The following is a 19,226-nucleotide window of genomic DNA, read 5'->3' on the forward strand; positions in this document are numbered from 1 at the left end:
AGATCTGAGGATCGCGGTTCAAAGCCAGCCCGGGCAGGAAAGACCGTGAGACTCCTATCTCCAATAAACCACCAGAAAACCGGAAGTGGCACTGTAGCTCAAGTGGTAGAGTGCTCGCCTTGAGCTGAAGAGCTGAGGGACAGCGCCCAGGCCCAGAGTTCAGGCCCCACGACCGACAATATAAAAAAAGATCTGAAAAGAATGTCAGGCCAGCCAAGCACTGGTGGCTCAAGCCTGAAATCCTAGCTACTCAGGAGGCTGAGATCTGAGGATTGAGGTTTGAAGCCAGCCTGGGCACGAAAAGTCCATGAGACTCTTATCTCCAATTAACCAACAGAAAAGTGGAAATGGAGCTGTAGCTCAAAGTGGGAGAGTTCTGGCCTTGAGTAAAAAAGCTCAAGGACAGTTGCCCAGGCCCTTTCAAAACGCTTCTACTTCCTTCTCCCTTTTGTGGGTACCTCTCTGTGGAGATCAAGCTCCGCTGAAAAGAAACTATAGCATGGAAGATTAAAGTTAGACTCCCGGAAAGACTGCTAGAGCTGCTAAAGGGATTCAAAGAAGAAACAGTGGCAGAGAGATGATTGGAGAAGGAGCCTGGAGCCTATTTCCCCCTTCTTTCCCCGCCCCATTAGTGGACTTGGTTATGGGCAGCACTAATTCCATTCCTTCTCTCAGTGCTTGAGAAAATTAAAATCTATAACCCTCTCCCCCACCCCACCAGCCTCCAGGGAACAGACTGCATTAGGAGGAGAAATGGAAACTGACAGCTGCGAGCCAAGGAGGGGGCGGGGGGAGCTGCTCTGGGAGACCAAACACCTGGGGCCTGCTCTGACTGCTGGCCAGCCAGGAGCCCAGGAGGAAGGGCTGTCCTTCTGAGAATGGAACCTTCAGCCTCCCTGTTGCTGTGGCGGGCCATCTTTCCTATGCCCCTCCCTTCCATCCTTGGTAACATCTAGTAGCTCAATAAAATGCTGCCAGGAATTGGGACCTGACTCAATTTGCAACATGCTTTGAGATTCATCCAGGAGCCAGCTGAGCCTGAACTTAACATGGTCAGTGAGGGAAGGATTGGGGCAAGAAAATAAAAATTGGAATCTGGGTACGGGTGGCTCATGGCCTATAATCCTAGCTACTCAGGGGGCTGAGATTTGAGGATCAAGGTTCAAAGCCATCCTGGGCAGGAAAGTCTGTGAGACTCCTATATCCAATTAACCACTGTGGCTCAAAGTGGTAGAGCACTAGCCTTGAGCAACAAAGCTTAGGGACAGCACCTAGACCCTGAGTTCAAGCCCCATGACTACCCACCAAAAAAAGGAGGGGAAAGGAAGGGAAGGGAAGGCAAGGGAAAAAGGAAGGAACAAAGATCAGGGTTGTGGATAGGGAATAGGAGTGAGTTTCCCACACACACACACACGCACACACACACACACACACACACGCATGCACGCACCCCCCCCCCACACACACACAGGGGCAGGAAAGGCTGGCGGTAGACTGGTGAGACCAGGGCAGAGCTGACCTCAGTGTTGGAGAGCTGATACCAGGGCTGCTTGCCATAGGTGAAGATCTCCCAGAGCACTACGCCAAAGCTCCACACGTCGCTCTCAGTGGTGAACTTGCGGTAGAGGATGCTCTCGGGTGGCATCCAGCGGATGGGCAGCATGGTGCGGCCTCCCACCTGCAGGGGTAGGCACATGCCACATTACCGCCAGAGAGTCTCTCCCAGAGCAGCCCCAAGCCCAACCCAGCCCAGCCCAGTGGTGCTCTTTCTGTCCCTTCTAAGGGATGCAAACCCAGATCCCCAAACAAGTATCAGTGCTTCATGCCTATAATCCTAGCTACTCAGGAACATAAGATCTGAGGATCATGGTTCAAAGCCAGCCAAAGCAGGAAAGTCTATGACACTCATTTCCAATTAATAACCAAAAAGCTGGAAGTGGAGCTGCGGCTCAAGTGGTAGAGTGGTAGCCTTGAGCAAAAAGAAGTGCAGGGGCAGTGCCCAGACCCTAAGTTCAAGCAACAGGACTGGCACAAAACAAAACAAACAACAACAAAACAAAACCCAGATCCCAAAAGGTCTCAGAGGAAGAGGGCAGGGACTTGGGGGACTGTCTTTCAGGGCGTCTCTGTGGGCAGAGGCCAGGGACCCTTACGCGGTAATAGTCAGTGCTGTAGATGTCTCTGCTCATGCCAAAATCCCCGATCTTGACCACTAGTCCTTGGCCCACCAAACAGTTGCGGGTGGCCAAGTCCCGGTGCACAAAGTGCAGACTGGCCAGGTACACCATCCCTGCTGCCACCTGGCTAGCCACTGCCAGCAGCTGCCCGAGGCCCAGGGGGCCTGGAGCCACATCCTCCCCACCAGCCAGCAGCTTGGCATCTGGCCCATGGGACCTGAGTGGGAAAGAGAGAGGGAAAGGGATGGGCTGAGAGGGCATACATAGACACACACTCAGCTATGCACACATGCATGTGCACACACACACTCAGCTATGCACACATGCATGTGCGCACACACACTCAGCTATGCACACATGCATATGCGCGCGTGCACACACACACACACCTTCTCTCAAAAACCAGCTGAGGAAGGGAATCCCCAGAGCTGGGCCAGGTAGAGGAGCAAACTCAAGAAGAAATGAGAAAGGGAAAGAAAGACACCAGCTGTCTGGGCATTGGGATGGGGCTGCTACAACCAGGGCTTCAATCAGAAAGAGCCTATACCTATACCTTCCTCTTAGGCAGCACCTTAAAACTCCAGCTGAGACAGGAGGCCACCGCCCCCTTGCCCTTCCTCTCTTGCAATGAACAGTAAGTCTTCCAACGTCATTTAGGAGCCATCATAATCCCCTTCCTTTCTCAAAGTTCCACTCACAGCCCTTCTCCCACAGCCAGGGGCCCATTTGGTGACATCTTCCCAGCCTGCATCACCCAAGACCAGCACTGGACCTGCACTGTGTCTGATGAGCAAGAAGATGGGTGTCTTCCTGGCCTTTTGGCTCTAACCCTCTGCCAATCCACCTTCCCTCACCTCAGGGCTGATCCTACCAGCCTTCTAGTGACCCCCAGAAGCTCTTACGGTCAGCTCAGACTAGAAGTCTATCCTAGCTGAGTTCTGTAAGTATGACCTATCAGTCCCCAAGGGGACACTGGGCGTACAATGACAACTGCACCTTTCTTCCTCATCCACAGCCACAGCCCCATGCTGTCTCTCCTCCTGGTCAAGAAAGTGGAGTCAGAGAGAAAAGTTATTTGACAAAGAAGGCTCAGGGAGTAAGCAGCAGCTGCTTCCAAACCCTGACTCCCTTTCTGATTAACCCTAACCCAACCTCATGGGTGACAATCTCCACGACAAGGATTCAGTGAGGAAAGCAGATGACATCACAGCCGGGGCCTGGTTGACAAGTGACTCCCCTCCCCACAGATCATCTGGGAAACAGGCACATTTCTTAAAATGCTGAAAATTCTTAACACAAATACACCTATCAGACTTGTTTGGTCCAAAGCCAAAGAAACAAATTGTGTCTCACTTCCTTCTAGTATGTTGCCCTACGTGCTTGGAAACTATGAGAAATATGTATAAAATGCACATGTACAAGCATGGGGAAAGTACCTGATGGTAATGTATGTAATCCTCCACAGGGCCAGTTCCTATAGGCCAGGCTTCGGCGGCCGCATGAGAACACACACACACACACACACACACACACACACACACACACTTGCAAAGTCCACCCATCCCAAAGTAGCAGCTCACAACCTAGGCCACAGAAACCTTTTGAAACTAACACTCCTCTGCGGGACAGACCACACAGTCACACCATCTCCTCTCCCATGGATGTGGGGATAGTGCCTTCCTGATCCTTGTTGGGGAACCACCCATCATTTTCACAGAAAGCAGGGACACACTTGGAGGGAAGGGATGACAGGCTCAGCCAGGGGTCAAGGGTCAGCACCAGGGCCAGGTGGCCATACCGGAGGAAGCGATTGAGGTCCCCATGCCGCATGTACTCAAAGACCATGAGCAGTGGGCGGCCCTCGGTGCAGACACCAAAGAAGCGCACAATGTGCTGGTGTTGGAGCATGGTGAGCAGCTCGGCCTCACGCTGGAAGTCTTGTCGAGCGTTCTCAGACACCTCCTTCAGTGCCTGGGGACAGGGGCAGAGGCCGGGATTGAGGAAGGGTTCTCGCTTCACTCGATCCAAGGAGCCCTCAGCCCGGCCTCAAGTCCCCTCAGACTTCCTGTTCAGGACCCCACTACCACGGTAGTAGCATGGTCCTGACGTGATGGCACTCTGGGAGGGGGCAGAGGGCTCACCTTGACAGCCACCAGCATCTTGTCCTGGTCAGGCAGCAGGTTGTGGCACTCAGCGAGGAAGACCTTCCCAAAGGCGCCCTCGCCCAGCTCCCACTTGAGCACGATGTCCCGGCGTTTGATATGATGAACACCTGGGAGGGGCAGGGGGAGAGGCAGCCCCCGTCTTGGGTGGGGTGGGGCAGTGGTAAGGACAGGACTGGTTATTGGGACTGTGTGCTGCACCAGATTATCCAGCTACGGGAAGTGCTGGGCGCTGGCCTCCCAGCCCTTTCCCAAGCCCATGTCCTGATTCGGGCCTACATCTGCCCAGAGAGGTCGTGATATAGGAACTGGGCACTGGGTAGGGGCTGCTCTCTGCCTGAGGAAGATAAGTGATTACTGAGATCAGGACTGGGACAGGGTAGTGAGATAGGGAAGGAGGGACTCTTAGGACCAGGGCCGGCATAGGGATTTCTGAACACACAGACATGCACACGCACACCCTCGCCCTTGCCCTCGACAGTGTAGCCCCTCACAGGCATCACTGAAGTACTGTGGGTTCTCGATGATGTGGCCTTGAAGCCCAGAGCTTTTGCCCTCAGTAGGGGAAAGTGAACTGCCACCCAATGTCATGAAATGCAGGGACATGGCCAGCCCATCCTCTGGAGCCAGCACAGCAGGACCTAGGGAGAGACACATGGAGGAGATCAGAGCCTGGGCATCCATCTTGGCTTTTGCCCATGCTTGCCTGCAAAGTGCCAGGCCATCCCCCATACCTTCCAACTTACAAGAGAGGGACAGAGGAATTAGGGAGCAAGACAGCAGGAGTGGGGGGAAGGGAAGGCAGCAGGGCCTCTCTTTGACTGGCTCTTATCCAACCCTTGGCCTCATGGGCAACAAAGAGCCCCTGCCAGTCCCCTACAGACCTCCTAGACCCACTTAATGTTTGACTACAATCCAGCCACCAATTAGCAGCTGCTACCTCTGAAACTACCCCCACACTAGCCCAATACACACACACACACACACACACACACACACCTAAAACACCATGTGAGCACAGGCCTTCCCCATACAATCAAGAAAAGCCAGTAGCAAATAGCCAGTAGGACAGACAGCCAGATAGCAACTCACGGTTGATGCCAAACTTGCTCCTCTGTCCACATTTGTTGAGCACAAGGAGTAGAGCAGAAAGAAACAGGCAGGCAAAGACAGCCAGGCCCACGGCCACCGAGACCTAGAGGTGGGGTCAGATCAGAAGTTTCTGCCCCTCAGAGCTTCCCACAGAAAACTCTCTATCCTACATGGGGACCCAGAGCCAGGATCCCTGATCTGCCACCTGCTCCTCCCAGATACCCCTCCCGACACCCCAGCCTGCACTGAACAGAGCTTAGACCAGATTGAGATCTGGTCTAAGATCTCCTTGCTCTGCCCAGAAATGACCATAAACGAGCCTCCTGCCTGGCCTCGCCCTCCCAAAGTGACACTCCCCTGCTCACCCCAAAAGGTGTTTCATCCTTTTTCTCCACTGGATCTCTAGATGTGCTGTTAGTGTCTGTGGGAGACATAGGGCAGGAAGATCGGTCCACTTCCAGCAACTTCCTTCCCTGATCCCAAGCCAGTTTCTCAGGAACCTGGTCAGCTGCTCCTTGGCCCCAACCTCAGCTCCAAGGTCCAGATACAACTTTCCATCCAGCCCAGGTTACTCACCCACTGGAGAGAAGGAGACTGCAGAGGGAGGAGAAAGAACAATCAGATGGAGGAGGAAAGCAGAGCACCCCCTGCCCCTCTGGGGCTCACCCCTTCAGGGGTGGGAGGAATAGGGAGACTGCTGGACCCCTGGCCCTTTTCCAGCTGGACTCTGACCCCCTGGTGCATGGCTCTCTCTTCAGCCAGCCTCAATGGATGGGATAGTTTGGGGTTCAGAAGTCCTGGCTCTGGGGAAATGGAAGGAGGCCAGCACAGAGCTGGGCACCAGTTCCTTTCTGTCCAGGACCAAGCACTCCAACTTCTAGAGTCAGGGTCAGAGAAGAAAGGGGGCCAGGAACGGGGGGCGGCAGGGCTCAGGATGGCTCTCGCACCAGGGATGGGGTCCTCAGGGTTGAACTCAAAAGGGTTGTCCATGAAGGCAGCCATAACAGAAGCAGACGCCTGGCCATAAGGGTTGACAGCCACCAGGGTGTAGTTCCCATTGTTGACATGCGTGGGCTGGTTGAGGCGAAGGCAACCATGCTGCATTGTCTCGTTGGTCAAGGATGACTCCAGGAAATGGGTGTAGATGAAGCTGGTCTCATTGAGTATGGAGCCATTGAAGAGCCAGCGGAGGGAGGGTGCCGGCTGCCCATCCACAGAGAAGGGGATGCACCACTGGTGCTGCCTCACAGCCATACCTAGGTGCACACTGGCAGGGACTGTGGGCAGAGGACAGCCGTGAGTCAGGGGATAACTGGAGGGAAGGGGACAGGAAAGGGAATATGGAGATCAGAAATGAGAAGATGAGTTAAAGACAAGCAGATCAGCAGGCTCTAAGAAACTTATAAGGTGCGACATTTGCAAGAAAGTTGATGGTAAATCTTAAATAAATCTGGTAGCAGGTATACAAAATTCAGAGGCTTCAAGAACTTAAGTGACAGGCCCAAAATAAAGTACTTTTCCAAGAGAAATTAGAGAAACAGCTGATGGCATTTAAACATGGAGTCTTTTGGATATAGGATCTGGAAAAGTTATATGTAATCAAGCTTAAAAAGATGAGATGGAGCCTGGCGCAGGTGGCTCACACTTATAACCTTAGCTACTCAGGGGCTGAGATCTGAGGATTGTGGTTCAAAGCCAGCCTAGGCAGGAAAGTCCATGAGACTTTTATCTCCAATAAACCACTCAGAAAAACAGAAGTAGCACAGTGGCTCAAGTGGTAGAGTGCTTGCCTTGAGCTGAAGAGCCAAAGGACAGCATTCAGGCCCAGAGTTCAAGCCCCATGACTGACAAAAAAAAAAAAGAAGATGACGAGATGGAGACCTAAACATCAAACAAGTGAAAGGTATATATTCTATAAAGAACTTTTTTTTTTGCCAGTCCTGGGGTTCGAAGGGCTTGAACTCAGGGACTGGGCACTGTCCCTGAGCTTCTTTTGATCAAGGCTAGAACTTGACCACTTGAGCCACAGCGCCACTTGCAGCCTTCTCCGTTTTTGTGGTACTGAGGAATCGAACCCAGGGCTTCATGCAAGCACTCTACCACTAAGCAGCATTCTCAGCTCCTCTATAAAGAAGTTTTTGAGGGATGAGGATATAAGCACTTGGCTAGTATGCCCAGGTCCTGGGCTCCATCCCCAGCAGTACAATTGTCTCTGTGTGTGTGTGTGTGTGTGTGTGATCCCCAGCAGTACAATTGTCTGTGTGAGTGTATGTGTGTGCGTGTGTGTGTGTGCATGTGTGTGTGTGTGTGTGTGTGTGTGGTGGGAATTGAACTAAAGGCCTCAGGTTATTGCATAGCTTTTTTTGCTCAAGTCTGGTGCCTTATCACTTGAGCCACACCTGTACTTTTGGCTTTTTTTTGCTGGTTAATTGGAGATAAGAGACTATCATATTTATCTGTACAGGCTGGCTTCAAATGGCTGTTTTCAGCTCTCACTCTCCTAAGTAGCTGGAATTACAGGAACCTGATCTTTAAAAAAGAAAAGAAAGGGCTGGGAAGGTGCTCAGTGTAGCATGCTTCCCTCCCTCGAATGCATGAGGCCCTGGGCTCAATTCCTCAGCACCACATAAACAGAAAAAGCTGGAAGTAGCACTATGGCTCAAGTGGTAGAATACTAACCTTGAGCTGAAGAGCTGAGGGACAGCACCCAGGTCCAGAGTTCAAGCCCCACAACCGACAGAGAGAGAGAGAGAAAGAGAGAGGAAGGGAAGGCAAGGGAAGGGAAGGGAAAGGAAGAGAAGGGAAGGAGAAGGGAGCTATGGAAAACCAAGTACTAATGTTCACACCTATCATCCTAGCTACACAGAAGGCTGAGATCTGAGGATCAAAATTCAAAGTCAGCCTGAGCACAAAAGTCTGTGAGACTATTCTCTGCAATTAACCACCAAAAAAGCCATAAGTAGAGGTGTGCTCAAGCAGCAGCATGCCTGCCTTGAGCAAAAAAGCTAAGGGACAGTACCCAAATGCTGAGTTCAAGCCCCAGTACAGGCACAAAGAAAAAGAGTAGCCAGTTGTGGTGGTATACAACAATAATCAACAGAATGAAGACAGCAAAGAAAATAATGAGTTCAAGAACAGATGAGAGAAAAAAAAAAAGCTGTCTGTGTGTATAAACACACAATTTATACTGAAATTCCAGCCAAGATTCATACAATGAAACATCATTCAGTAGTGTGAGAATGAACTACAGCTACTCCTATTAACATGGACAGATTCTACAAACTAGACACAGAATTTTACATTCAATAAGATTCCATTTACAAAATGCATAAAAGCAAGTAAAATTGCCAGGCATTGTGGCCCATGTCTATGATCCCAGCACTCGGGGGTTAAAGAAGGAGGATCTATAGTTTGTGGCGATCCTGGACTACATAGTGAAACATTTTCCCAACAAACTTAAATAAATAAAAATAAAAGGTGTATGTATCCTTTTTTTGGGGGGGTGGGGGAGCAGTCCTGGGGCTTGAACTCAGGGCCTGGGCGCTGTCTCTGAGCTTCTTTTGCTCAAGGCTAGCATTCTACCACTTGAGCCACAGTGCCACTTCTGGCTTTTTCTGCTTATGTGGTGCTGAGGAATCAAACCATGTATGCTAGGCAAACACTCTACCACTAATCCACATTCCCAGCCAGTTGTGTATATGCTTTATGCACATTTTTATGTGTATTTCACAACAAAAGAAGAAAGACTGCCAGGTACTGGTGACTCATGCCTGTAATCTAACTACTAAGGAGGCTGAGATCTGAGGATCACTATTCAAAGCCAGCCCTGGCAGGAAAGTCCGAGAGACTCTTATCTACAATAAACAACCAGAAAACCGGAAGTGGCACTGTGGCTCAAGTGGTAGAGCGTTCCCCTTGAGCTGAAGAGCTCAGGGACAGCACCAAGGCCCAGAGTTCAAGCTCCACAATCACACACACACACAAAAAAAAGGACATATAAAACAATAAGAGAATCTTAATCCAGGTCTGTATAACCATAAATAAAGATCCAATCTCAAAAAATAAGCAGGGTACATAAGGCTTATGCTTGTAATCCTAGCTATTTTAGAGGCTAAGAGCAGGAAAATCATGGCTCTAGGCCAGCCCAGGCAGAAAAGTTTGTGAGATTCTATCTCAAAAATAACCAGCCTAACCCAGCACCAGTGGCTCACATATATAATACTAGCTATTCAGGAAGCTGAGATCTGAAGCTTGTGGTTTGAAGTCAGCCCAGGCAGGAAAGTCCACAAGACTCCTATCTCCACTAAACTAGCAAAAAAGCTGGAAGTAGAGCTGTGGTTCAAAGTGGTAGAGTGCTAGATTGAACAAAAAGAAGCTCAGGGACAGTTCTTATGCCTTAAGAACTGGCATGTAAACAAATAAATAACCAGGCTGAAGGCATGGCTCAAATGGTATAACTTTAGCCCAACAAATATGAGACCCTGAGTTCAAACCTCAGTACAAAGAAAAAAAAAAGAAAGAAAGGAAGGAAGAAAGAATCCAAAACCTGAAGATCTAATATAAGATAATTTACTGGAAGTGGCCTTGTGGCTCAAAGTAGTAGAGTGTTAGCCCTGAGCAAAAAGAGAGCTCAGGGACAGTACTCCTGACTTCAAGGTCCATGATCAAAATTTAAAAAAAAAGGTTAATTTGCTGGCAGATTTAGTCTAGATAACAAGCCTGAAGTGGAACTCTTCAGGAGAGGAATTTCCCTGTTTTAAAATAAGAATGCAACTCTTGGGTTTTGATTCTTTCCTGGAAGTCCAAGCCCTAACTTGTTCTACCCACAAACATCAGTTGGCAGCAAATGCCAACTGGAAACTCAGTTGTGGGTGTTAGTAGTGACTTGTTTTAAAGTGGTCATTCCCAAACCTAGAATAAGATCCTAAATGAAACAGAAAAACATACAAACAAATCAGGCCGTGGGGCAAAGGCCCTGGGGCAGCATGAGAAGCACTTGAGTGCAGTGGGGATAGCCGGGCAGCTGGCGTTGAAGGCTCAGGTAGCAGAGCTTGGGCAGAGGGCCAGAAAGAAATCCATCCCCACCCCTCCGGCCTTGAAGCCCTCAGGACATCCCCCAAAGGATCAGGTTTTCATGGGAATCTGGAAACAGCTGGGAGGGAGCAGCTGTGGGGCTGTACACTCACTCTTCCCTCCAGCCTCCACCCTCCAGCCTCCTTCTAGGGAAGAAGCCAGGGGAGGGGTTGCAGGAGCCCTCATGTCATGAAGACTTACAGGAAACATTGACCTGGACAGAGATCTCAGTGCGGCCCACATCGTTTTCTGCCCAGCATGTCACATTCTTCCTGTTGAGGTCACTGGTGACATTGGCCAGCATCAGCTGCAGGGACGGCAGATCTCCAGATGTCTGGATCCATGAAGAAAGGGAAACCAAGAAGGTTTTCAGTGGCTTGGGGCTATAGCCGAGAGCGCATGCATGCATGCATGGGTGTGTGCATGCGTGTGTGCGTGCATGCGTGAGTATGTGTGTGTGTGTGTGAGAGAGAGAGAGAGAGAGATAGCATGTGCGTGCCTGGGGAGGTGTGGAGTGGGGGAGAGGCACTAACTCCAGATGGAGACAGGAGGAGGGCTGCGGAAGGGAATGAAAAGGGAGAAAGGGAGTAGGAGGGGATGTAGCAGAGAATGGCTTCTTCCTTTAGTTTGTGTGTAGACTACCTTCTGGGTCACTTATTTAGTGATCCAAGAAACCCAAGGCATAGACAATAACCTGAAAACATGCACAAAACCAAAGCCACTCACCTGGGGAGCTACTCCAAAGTATATTCACACACAGACCATTAAAGAACCAAATAGAACCTTGCCTCCTAGTTAACTGTTTTACACGGTTGGAACAAACATAGTCTCAGCCCAAAGAAAGTCGGAAACAAAGAGATGAAGTAAGGCTCAAAGGCACATGCCTGTAATCAAAGCTATACTAAGGCAAAAAGCTAGTGAGATTCTCATCCCAACCATTAAACCAGGAATGGTGATTTATGTCATATGGCCATAGCTACTCTGCAGACATAAGCGGGAGGACCTCAGTCCAGGCTAGCCTGGGAAAAATCTTAAAATCCCTATTGGAAAAAATAGCTAAAGCAAAAATAGTTTGGTACAGTTCAAGTGGCAGAGCACCTCCTTAGAAGCACAAAGGGCCTGAATTCAAGTACTAATACCACCAAAAAGAAAGAAGAGAGGTCAGGGGCTGGGAAGGTGTCTCAGTGGTAGAGTGCTTGCCTTGAATGCATGAGGCCCTAGATTCAATTCCTCAGCACCACATAATCAAAAAGTAAAAAAAACCGGAGGTGGTGCTGTGGCTCAAGTGGTAGAGCACTAGCCTTGAGCTGAAGAGCTGAGGGACAGCACCCAGGCCCAGAGTTCAGGCCCCAAGACCGGACCCAAAAAGAAAGAAAGAAGAGAGGCCAGACACAAGGGCTCATGCCTGTAATCCTAGCTACTCAGGAGGCTGAGATCTGAGGATCACAGTTCAAAGCCAGTCCAGTCCATGGGACTCTTATCTCCAGAAAACCAGAAGTGGCGCTGTGGCTCAAGTGGTAGAGCACTCACCTTGAGCTGAAGAGCACAGGGACAGCGCCCGGGCCCAGAGTTCAAGCCCCACGACCAACCAAAAAAGAAGAAGAAGAAGGAGGAGGAGGAGGAGGAGGATTCGAAAAAAGGAAAAAGAAAGAGAGATGGTGGTGATCCAGGGGTGGTAGGCAGCGAGCAGCACCTGACTGCCTTTGGCAGACAGACAGTGAGAAAGGCTGAGCTAGGTGAGGTGACTCCACTCTGAATCATCATTGGAGATTAGATCACATTCAGATTCTCTTCCTAAGAAACCATGGTCGCATCACATGTAACGTATATGACCTTAACCCCTAATCTTGATGAACTATGAACTTGGGTGCGTTTGTTCCATAAGAGGAGTGGAACATCTTTAGATACTTTTAAAGCTCTTTTCATAAGATGGTTAAAAAATGTTCCAAGGGGTGAATGTCATTTATCTGGAAATTTCATACATGTGGAGGAGGAGTTTTTCTGAGCCTCCTCTGGAAGATTCCAGAAGAGCTCCCTGGCCTTCCACCTGGGCTCCCTCAGCTACTCTCTCTCCTCCAATCATCCTAGGGACTGGTTCCTACTTATTCCTCTCCTGGACCACCAGCTTCTCCTTACTCTCCAGACCAAGGAGACCAGCCTCTTTTCCTTCCATGTAATCCAGTTACAGTGTGATTTCTCTATTGGAAGTTGTATTAACCAATGTAAATTTCCCCCAAGAGTGAGCAAAAGCCTGGGATTTCCCAAGCAGACAGCTGGAGCAAGATATTTCCACACCAAATCCTGGCCTCAGCCTCCATTCTTTCCATTATTCACTGGAAGCAGCCTTGAACTCTGGAGTAGTAAAACTACTCAGGGGCCATGGTCCTTCCACTGTGTCTGGAACCCCTTGCTCAGGGCTCCAGGGTTCTCTCTTCTCACATTCTCAATAATTCTGGGTTTGCCTCTCCTCCCAAAGCCAAGCCAAATTGAACACCACACCCTCATCCCGCCGATCTACCCTCTAGTTGCTGGGTGTCTACTCCAGGTGCAGCCTGTTTTAAAGCGGGGCCCAGCTCGGTGTGAGAGCTTATGAGTTTGGGAACAAGGCCTCCTTTAGTCAGCTTGACTATGTGGAGCTGCCCACAGCCAGCCTATGGACAGAGGCAGAGCCTGGGAAGGTGCCCAGAGACATGTCTGGATAACAGATAGCGGCCAGAGAATGCCCAGAGGCAGACAGGACATCAAAAGGCCATCATGTCCACCTCTTCAGTTTGCTGATAAGAAAACCAAAGTGCAGGCAGTTAAGGGATTATTTTCTTCCCTAAAGTCACTAAGAAGTAATTAGAGTTGGAACCAGACCTAAGCAGACTTTATTAATGTGTTCATCCCACACCCAAGAGAAGGCTCCTTCTACCATCTCCAGAAAAGGACTCCAAAGGCCCCTGGAAACAGGCCCTGGGTGCAGGGCCACACATATGGCACCTTTTATGGACCTCAATCTCCTTATCTAGAAAGGGAGTGTATGTAGGTGGGCTCCAGTAGCTCACATCTGTAATCCTAGCTACTTAGGAGGCTGAGGTCTTAGGAGCAGAGTTCAAAACCAGCCCAGGCAGGAATAAGATTCTTAATTCCAATTGACTACCAAAAAGCTGGAAGTGGAGGTGTGGCTCTAGTGGTAGGCAGAACACTAACCTGCAGCAAAACAGCTAAAGGGCAGCACCCAGGCCATGAGTTCAAGCCCCAATACTGGCACAAAGGGAAAAAGAAAAGAAAAGAAAAAGAGTATATGACAAGGGTCATCTGTTTGGTCCCTTCCTGCTCCAGCATGAATGGTGCAACCTTTTCTCTGTTTCCAGAAAAGGGCCTCTGAAGGCTCCAGGGGGTCTGGCAGAGCTGGGCCAGTGTCCTCCCTGGGGTTTTGTGTGTGTCCTGAGCTGCCTCAGTTTCACTCTCTTGGGCTGCTTGTTTGTTGTTGTTTCCCCTTCCCAGTCTTTGTCCCTGTGTCCTGTCTCTTATGGAGGGGGGAGGGGGAAGCATGCATGGTTTCTCACCATCACTGTAGCTGTACCATCTAGCTCGGTGAGAATCCAGCCAGCATCCTGTGGCCCCTGCCCAGACACATGGCATTGCAGCAGGACACTGTCCCCCACTTCCACAGAGGTGTTCGGCATCTGGACCTTCAGCGTGGGCACACCTGGCCACCAAGATGCCACGGGCATGTTAGTTACTAGGCATTGCCTCAAAACCCCACCCTGGGCCTACTTCTTCCTCTACCCTCCTGCCTGCCATGCCTCCAGGCAGGTAGCCCTCTATGCCCACCTGCTGACTACTTCTCCAGCACCTACCACAGCTGGTGTTGTGCCTGAGGGTGAGGGACCTGGCACACTGGAGCCTCTGGGCATGCAGCCTGCCCAGCCCTTCCTCTTGCCAGCGCTGAAGCCACTGCAGGCCACAGGAACATCGTAGAGGGTTCCCCGACAGGTCTCTGGTGGGCATGGGAACACACCAAGGCAGTCAGGAAGAGACAGATGTGGGGACTGAGGAGCCGGAGAGATGCAGTGCATGGGCCAGAGGGCAAGGATGGCGATGGCAAAGGGGCAGGGCTACAGGACGGGCACCTGTCACAAACACAGCCTTGAACCTTGAGTAACTCAAAGAAATAAATGTGCAAGGCTGGGATGTAGCTCAGTGGCAAAGCTCTTGCCTAGTAAGTGCAACGTCCTGGCTTCCATCCCCAGTACCAAAAAAGAAAAGACAAAAATAAAAAAATACAGTTAAAAAAAAAAAACCAAACATGGGGGAGGGGGGAAGGATCGGAAGGGGAAACAAAGGAGGAGGCTACAATGCTTGATAAGAAATGTACTCATTATCTTGCCCATGTAATTGTAACCCCTCTGTACAGTATTTTCTCAGTAAAAAATTAAAAAAAAAAACAAACATACCAGCCGCTGGAGGCTCATGATGAGCAGGAGGAAAGGGAGAGCAGGCCCTCTAGCAGTGAAGTAGGCCTTCGGTGCACTTGACCACTGCCACACCCACCCCAAGTGTGAGTTGCCCTGAGACAGATGGGCTGTGCCAGATACAGGTCTAGTGGGCCTGTGGTCAGCTCAGCTGGGACCTCAGAACCATGCCAGCACCCAGCCTCTGGCCACACAGGATCTGCATCTCAACCCAGCCCAGCCCTAAACACTCAGCCAGCAGCCCTTCAGCCTGTGGCCGGCAGTCTCTGTGTTGATGGGGTGCCTGCACACAGTTCCCAGTTTCTGCTGACTCCCCACTGCACACAAACACAGTGAATGCCATCCCAGAGACACAAGTGCACAGGGGACCACACATGCCACCCTGGCCGCCCTTGCCCGGGGAGCCCCACACTCACAGCTCCTGTAGGGAGAGACCCTGCACCGTTTTCCAAGACAGAGACTCCAGAGCATTGAAAGATAGATTCCTGTGAAAGCAACAGACCCCCTGAGCCACCGACCTCACCCTGACCCAGTTTGAGGGGGAGCCAGGAGGAAGTTCACATCTACTGCCCCCTTCCCACAGCACAGAACTAGAATAAGGGTGGGAGGGAGGAGGGAAAGGAGGACAGGGGAGAGACTGGGAAAGGAGTTGAGATGGCTCTGTATTTAGAGTCAGGTTCAGGCAGGTAAACCTTTTTGAGTTTGTTCCTCTCCCTGGGACAACAAGGGTTAATCCCACTTAACCCCTTCCCCAGACCCCAGGGAGGGGATCTAAAGGAACAGCCGGCCCCCCTCCCCCATCCTCCAGCCCCAGCTGGCAAAGTGCTGAGGCCACAGCTGGGGGAGGGGCTCCATCTGTACTGCACCCCCACACACACCCCTCCCCCTGGACAGGAGGGAAAGAGCCAAGCTCCCACACTCCTTTGCCCCCTGCCGGACAGACTACAAGGATGTCAAAGTACTTCCTCAGGTCCCCTCCTCCTCCTTCCTGTTGCTCCACAGAGCTGAGGAAGTCAGGCAGAAAAAAAAAAAGACCCCCCAGAACCATAGCTCCCCAGTTACAGAGATGAAGTAAACGAGCCCATATAGGAACCCCAGCTTTGTGCTGTTGCTCCCTGAATGCTGGGGGTGGGGGGGAGGACGGGTCCCTCTCCTTGAAACTGTGAGGGCTGGGTTGGAAAGGCACCTCCATGCAAGGACCAGAGACACTGCCACTCTGGAGACACATTAGAGCTGGCAGTGAACTCACTTGGCCTGTCACTTGCATCTGAGGGATCTCAGCCCAGAAATATAACCTCTCTGATTCTCATCTATCAAAATAGGTACAACAGGCCTGAGAATGTGGCTTAGTGGTAGAGTGCTTGCCTAGCGTGCATGAAGCCTGGGTTCGATTCCTCAGTACCACAAAAACAGAAAAAGCCAGAAGTGGCACTGTGGCTCAAGTGGTAGAGTGCTAGCCTTAAACAAAAAGAAGTTCCATGACAGGGCCCAGGCCCTGAGTTCAAGCCCCAGGACTGGAGAGAGAGAGAGAGAGAGAGAGAGAGAGAGAGAGAAGAACAGGTACAACACCATCTGGTACCAGGTTGATTGAAAAGAGACCCAGACATAAGAAATGTGAAATATTGCTGAATATTCACTTGTTAACCCAGTCTGTAGTAGGTAATGCAATGGTGTTTCAAGCAAACCAAACTTGTTAAATCACTGGACCCAGCCCAACAGTCCCCTTCCATCTCTCTATGAGCTCATGGAAGACGCAGAGCTGACACTCAGCAGCCAGCAGGTGTTGCCAGGGACTCTGAAGATGTCTCCTGCCCACTCCATGCTCTGTTCCCAACAGGACAGATAGCTGTGATGAGTGGCAGGTAAGGCTACCCCCACTCCCAGGCTAGCTCAGGGCCTGATGCTTCCCATCTAGGAGGATTAGAAGATGAAATTCTGGCCAGAACCTCGGGAGTCCTGCTCCCATCCCTTGCTCTTGGAACTAGATAATGCATTTGAACTCCAGGCGGATACCAGGAAGACATCCAAGAGGTAAGTTCTTGAAGTGTGCAGCATGGGCATGAGACAGGAGGGACTTTGGAGGGAGCACTATCCAGGGGATGGAGAGACATCTCCCTGACTGTTCTTCAGAACAGTCCCCTGGGGAGGACCAAGCCTATGAGCAGTCTAAATCTTAGGGCCTTCCCCATCGCCACCCAGCCCAGCCCTGCCACTCACAGGCGACTGAGTTGAGGAGTGAAACGGAAGGCATCTGGAGCCACAAAGCGAAGGCCACTCTTCACGATGGTGCTGCAATGAGTACAGGAGGATTCTGGGTCCTTGCCCTCTCTACTAATTCCAGCCCCAAGTTCCCAGTGCTGGGTCCTGCACCCCTCTCTGATCCCTAATTCCTATACCTGTCCTGGACTCCTCAGATCTCTGAACTTGCAAATCTCCCCAGCTCCCACTTCTCAGACTCTCAGCCCCTCCCAGACCTTATGACTCTTGAGCCTACCCCACATTTTGGTCCTGGCCCTCTGCCCAGACCCAACTTGCACACCCTCAGCCCCTCACAGGTTTCTTAGCTCCCTCAGGCCCTGAAGGTCACTGAGCTCCAGGCGCTGCAGATTCTGCTGGTTTTCCACGTAGCTGTAAGGAGGAGAGAGGATGATCAGCTGGCAGTCAGGTCCACATAAGACCCCTTCAAACCCACCACCTCCTTCACAACTTTTTTTTTTTTTTGCTGGTCCTGGGGCTTGAACTCAGGGCCTCAATACTATTTATGAGGTTCTTTTGCTCAGGGCTAGTGCTCTACCATTTGAACCACAGCACCACTTCTGGCATACTTCTCTGTGTGGACTGGTTTCTAACCAAGATCCTCAGATCTCAACTCCCTGAGAAGCTAGGATTACAGGTGTAAGCCACCAGCACACAGCTTCCTTCACAATCATACGTGTGTGTGCACATACCTGCACATGCATGCACCATTCACACACAGACCTAAGTACATACACATGCACAATAAGTGTGTGCACATATGCAAAATATATCTCCTTACAAGTCACACCTGCACATGCGTCCTTCACACTCTCATGCATTTGCACACTCCTACACACCTCTTGCACTATCTACCCACCAAGCATGCACATACACACAGAGACAAAAACACATGCACAGAGATGCTCTTGTTTATGTGTGTTCACACATGCACAGGTACACACAGATACATGCTCATATACTCATACACAGGCAAAACACATCTATACTTCTCTCGCATGCACACACAAACATGGGTGAGAATGTACACACATCTGTTCATAAACACACTAGACCTTTCTCAGCTTACACAACCTCACCAGTGGGCACTGGTTTTCCCAAAGAGGGCCCCTCACCACTGCCACTGCCCCACTCAGCACAGAAGATCCCTGTGGTCATGTGAATGTGTGCTTCCAAACACACCTGCTCAGGGTTCACATCTGGGCTTACTCACAGACACACAAACACACTCACACAAACACACTCCAGTCCCTCTGCCTTCTTAAGGCTTTTGGCCCCTCCCCACACTCAGGCAGCAACCTCTAGTCACACACCCCCAGGCCTTTGCAGAGCAAGCAAGAAGCGTAGAGGCTATCAGTCAAGGACCCCCTCCCCTACTACCCCACAAGGGAGCCAGAAAGGGAAGAGGGGCAGGGAGAATGTGAGGGGGAGGGAGTGAGGAGGCCAGGGACTGGCTGCCTACACAGTGCTTGATGAGGGAAGGCTGAGTGGGGTGGGGAAGGAGGGCAGAAAAACAAAGAGTGAAACAGAGACAGGGAGAAACAGAAACTGTCTGGAAGGGAACTGGCAGAGAGATACAGGGAGAGAGGGAAGGCAAGAAGAAAGATAGATAAGGAAAAGGAGACAGATAGAGAAGGACAGAGAAAGCAAGACAGGAAGAGCAAGGAAAGAAAGAAAAGCAAGCAGGCATTGGGGATGGCAATGGCTGCCTACCACCTGCCTAGCTTCTGGATCTGGCATGTAGAGAGTTCCTAAGAATTCACTCCCCTGCAGTGGCATGTCATGTGCTCTCCTTACTCCTTCTTCATGCATGCAAGGGACCCTGACATGCTACCAGTTCTCAAAACTCTCCCTTCCTACCCTTGGACTTTCCCTAAATAAGGAAAGGGAACCAGGACCAATATAAGTGACCCTTCGCTGCTCTCCTCCAGCCCTGGCCCCCATAGGGACAGCCAGGTGTCAGGTCCTCAATCCCCTGAGGCTTTAGGGAATAGCATCTAGTGTCT

The 19,226-nt window shown here is 50.8% G+C and overlaps 1 protein-coding gene across 1 annotated transcript in view; it reads right to left on the bottom strand.

The window, feature by feature from the left end:
• Ntrk1 (neurotrophic tyrosine kinase, receptor, type 1) overlaps positions 1-18,378 on the bottom strand; it is a 34,985-nt gene extending 16,607 nt beyond the window's left edge. The window contains exons 1-16 of the mRNA XM_013030515.1: positions 18,290-18,378; positions 17,518-17,592; positions 17,182-17,253; positions 15,381-15,449; positions 14,350-14,489; positions 14,056-14,198; positions 10,706-10,838; positions 6,379-6,708; positions 6,008-6,025; positions 5,797-5,852; positions 5,432-5,534; positions 4,834-4,980; positions 4,319-4,449; positions 3,976-4,148; positions 2,154-2,394; positions 1,520-1,678 (exon numbers count right to left, since the gene is read on the bottom strand). Coding sequence (XP_012885969.1) covers positions 1,520-1,678; positions 2,154-2,394; positions 3,976-4,148; positions 4,319-4,449; positions 4,834-4,980; positions 5,432-5,534; positions 5,797-5,852; positions 6,008-6,025; positions 6,379-6,708; positions 10,706-10,838; positions 14,056-14,198; positions 14,350-14,489; positions 15,381-15,449; positions 17,182-17,253; positions 17,518-17,592; positions 18,290-18,378 — 2,079 coding nt within the window. The remainder of the gene's footprint in view (positions 1-1,519; positions 1,679-2,153; positions 2,395-3,975; positions 4,149-4,318; positions 4,450-4,833; positions 4,981-5,431; positions 5,535-5,796; positions 5,853-6,007; positions 6,026-6,378; positions 6,709-10,705; positions 10,839-14,055; positions 14,199-14,349; positions 14,490-15,380; positions 15,450-17,181; positions 17,254-17,517; positions 17,593-18,289) is intronic.
• Positions 18,379-19,226: the final 848 nt, after the last annotated feature.

The sequence above is a fragment of the Dipodomys ordii genome, unplaced genomic scaffold, assembly GCF_000151885.1.
Source record: "Dipodomys ordii isolate 6190 unplaced genomic scaffold, Dord_2.0 Scaffold131, whole genome shotgun sequence".
NCBI lineage: Eukaryota > Metazoa > Chordata > Mammalia > Rodentia > Heteromyidae > Dipodomys > Dipodomys ordii.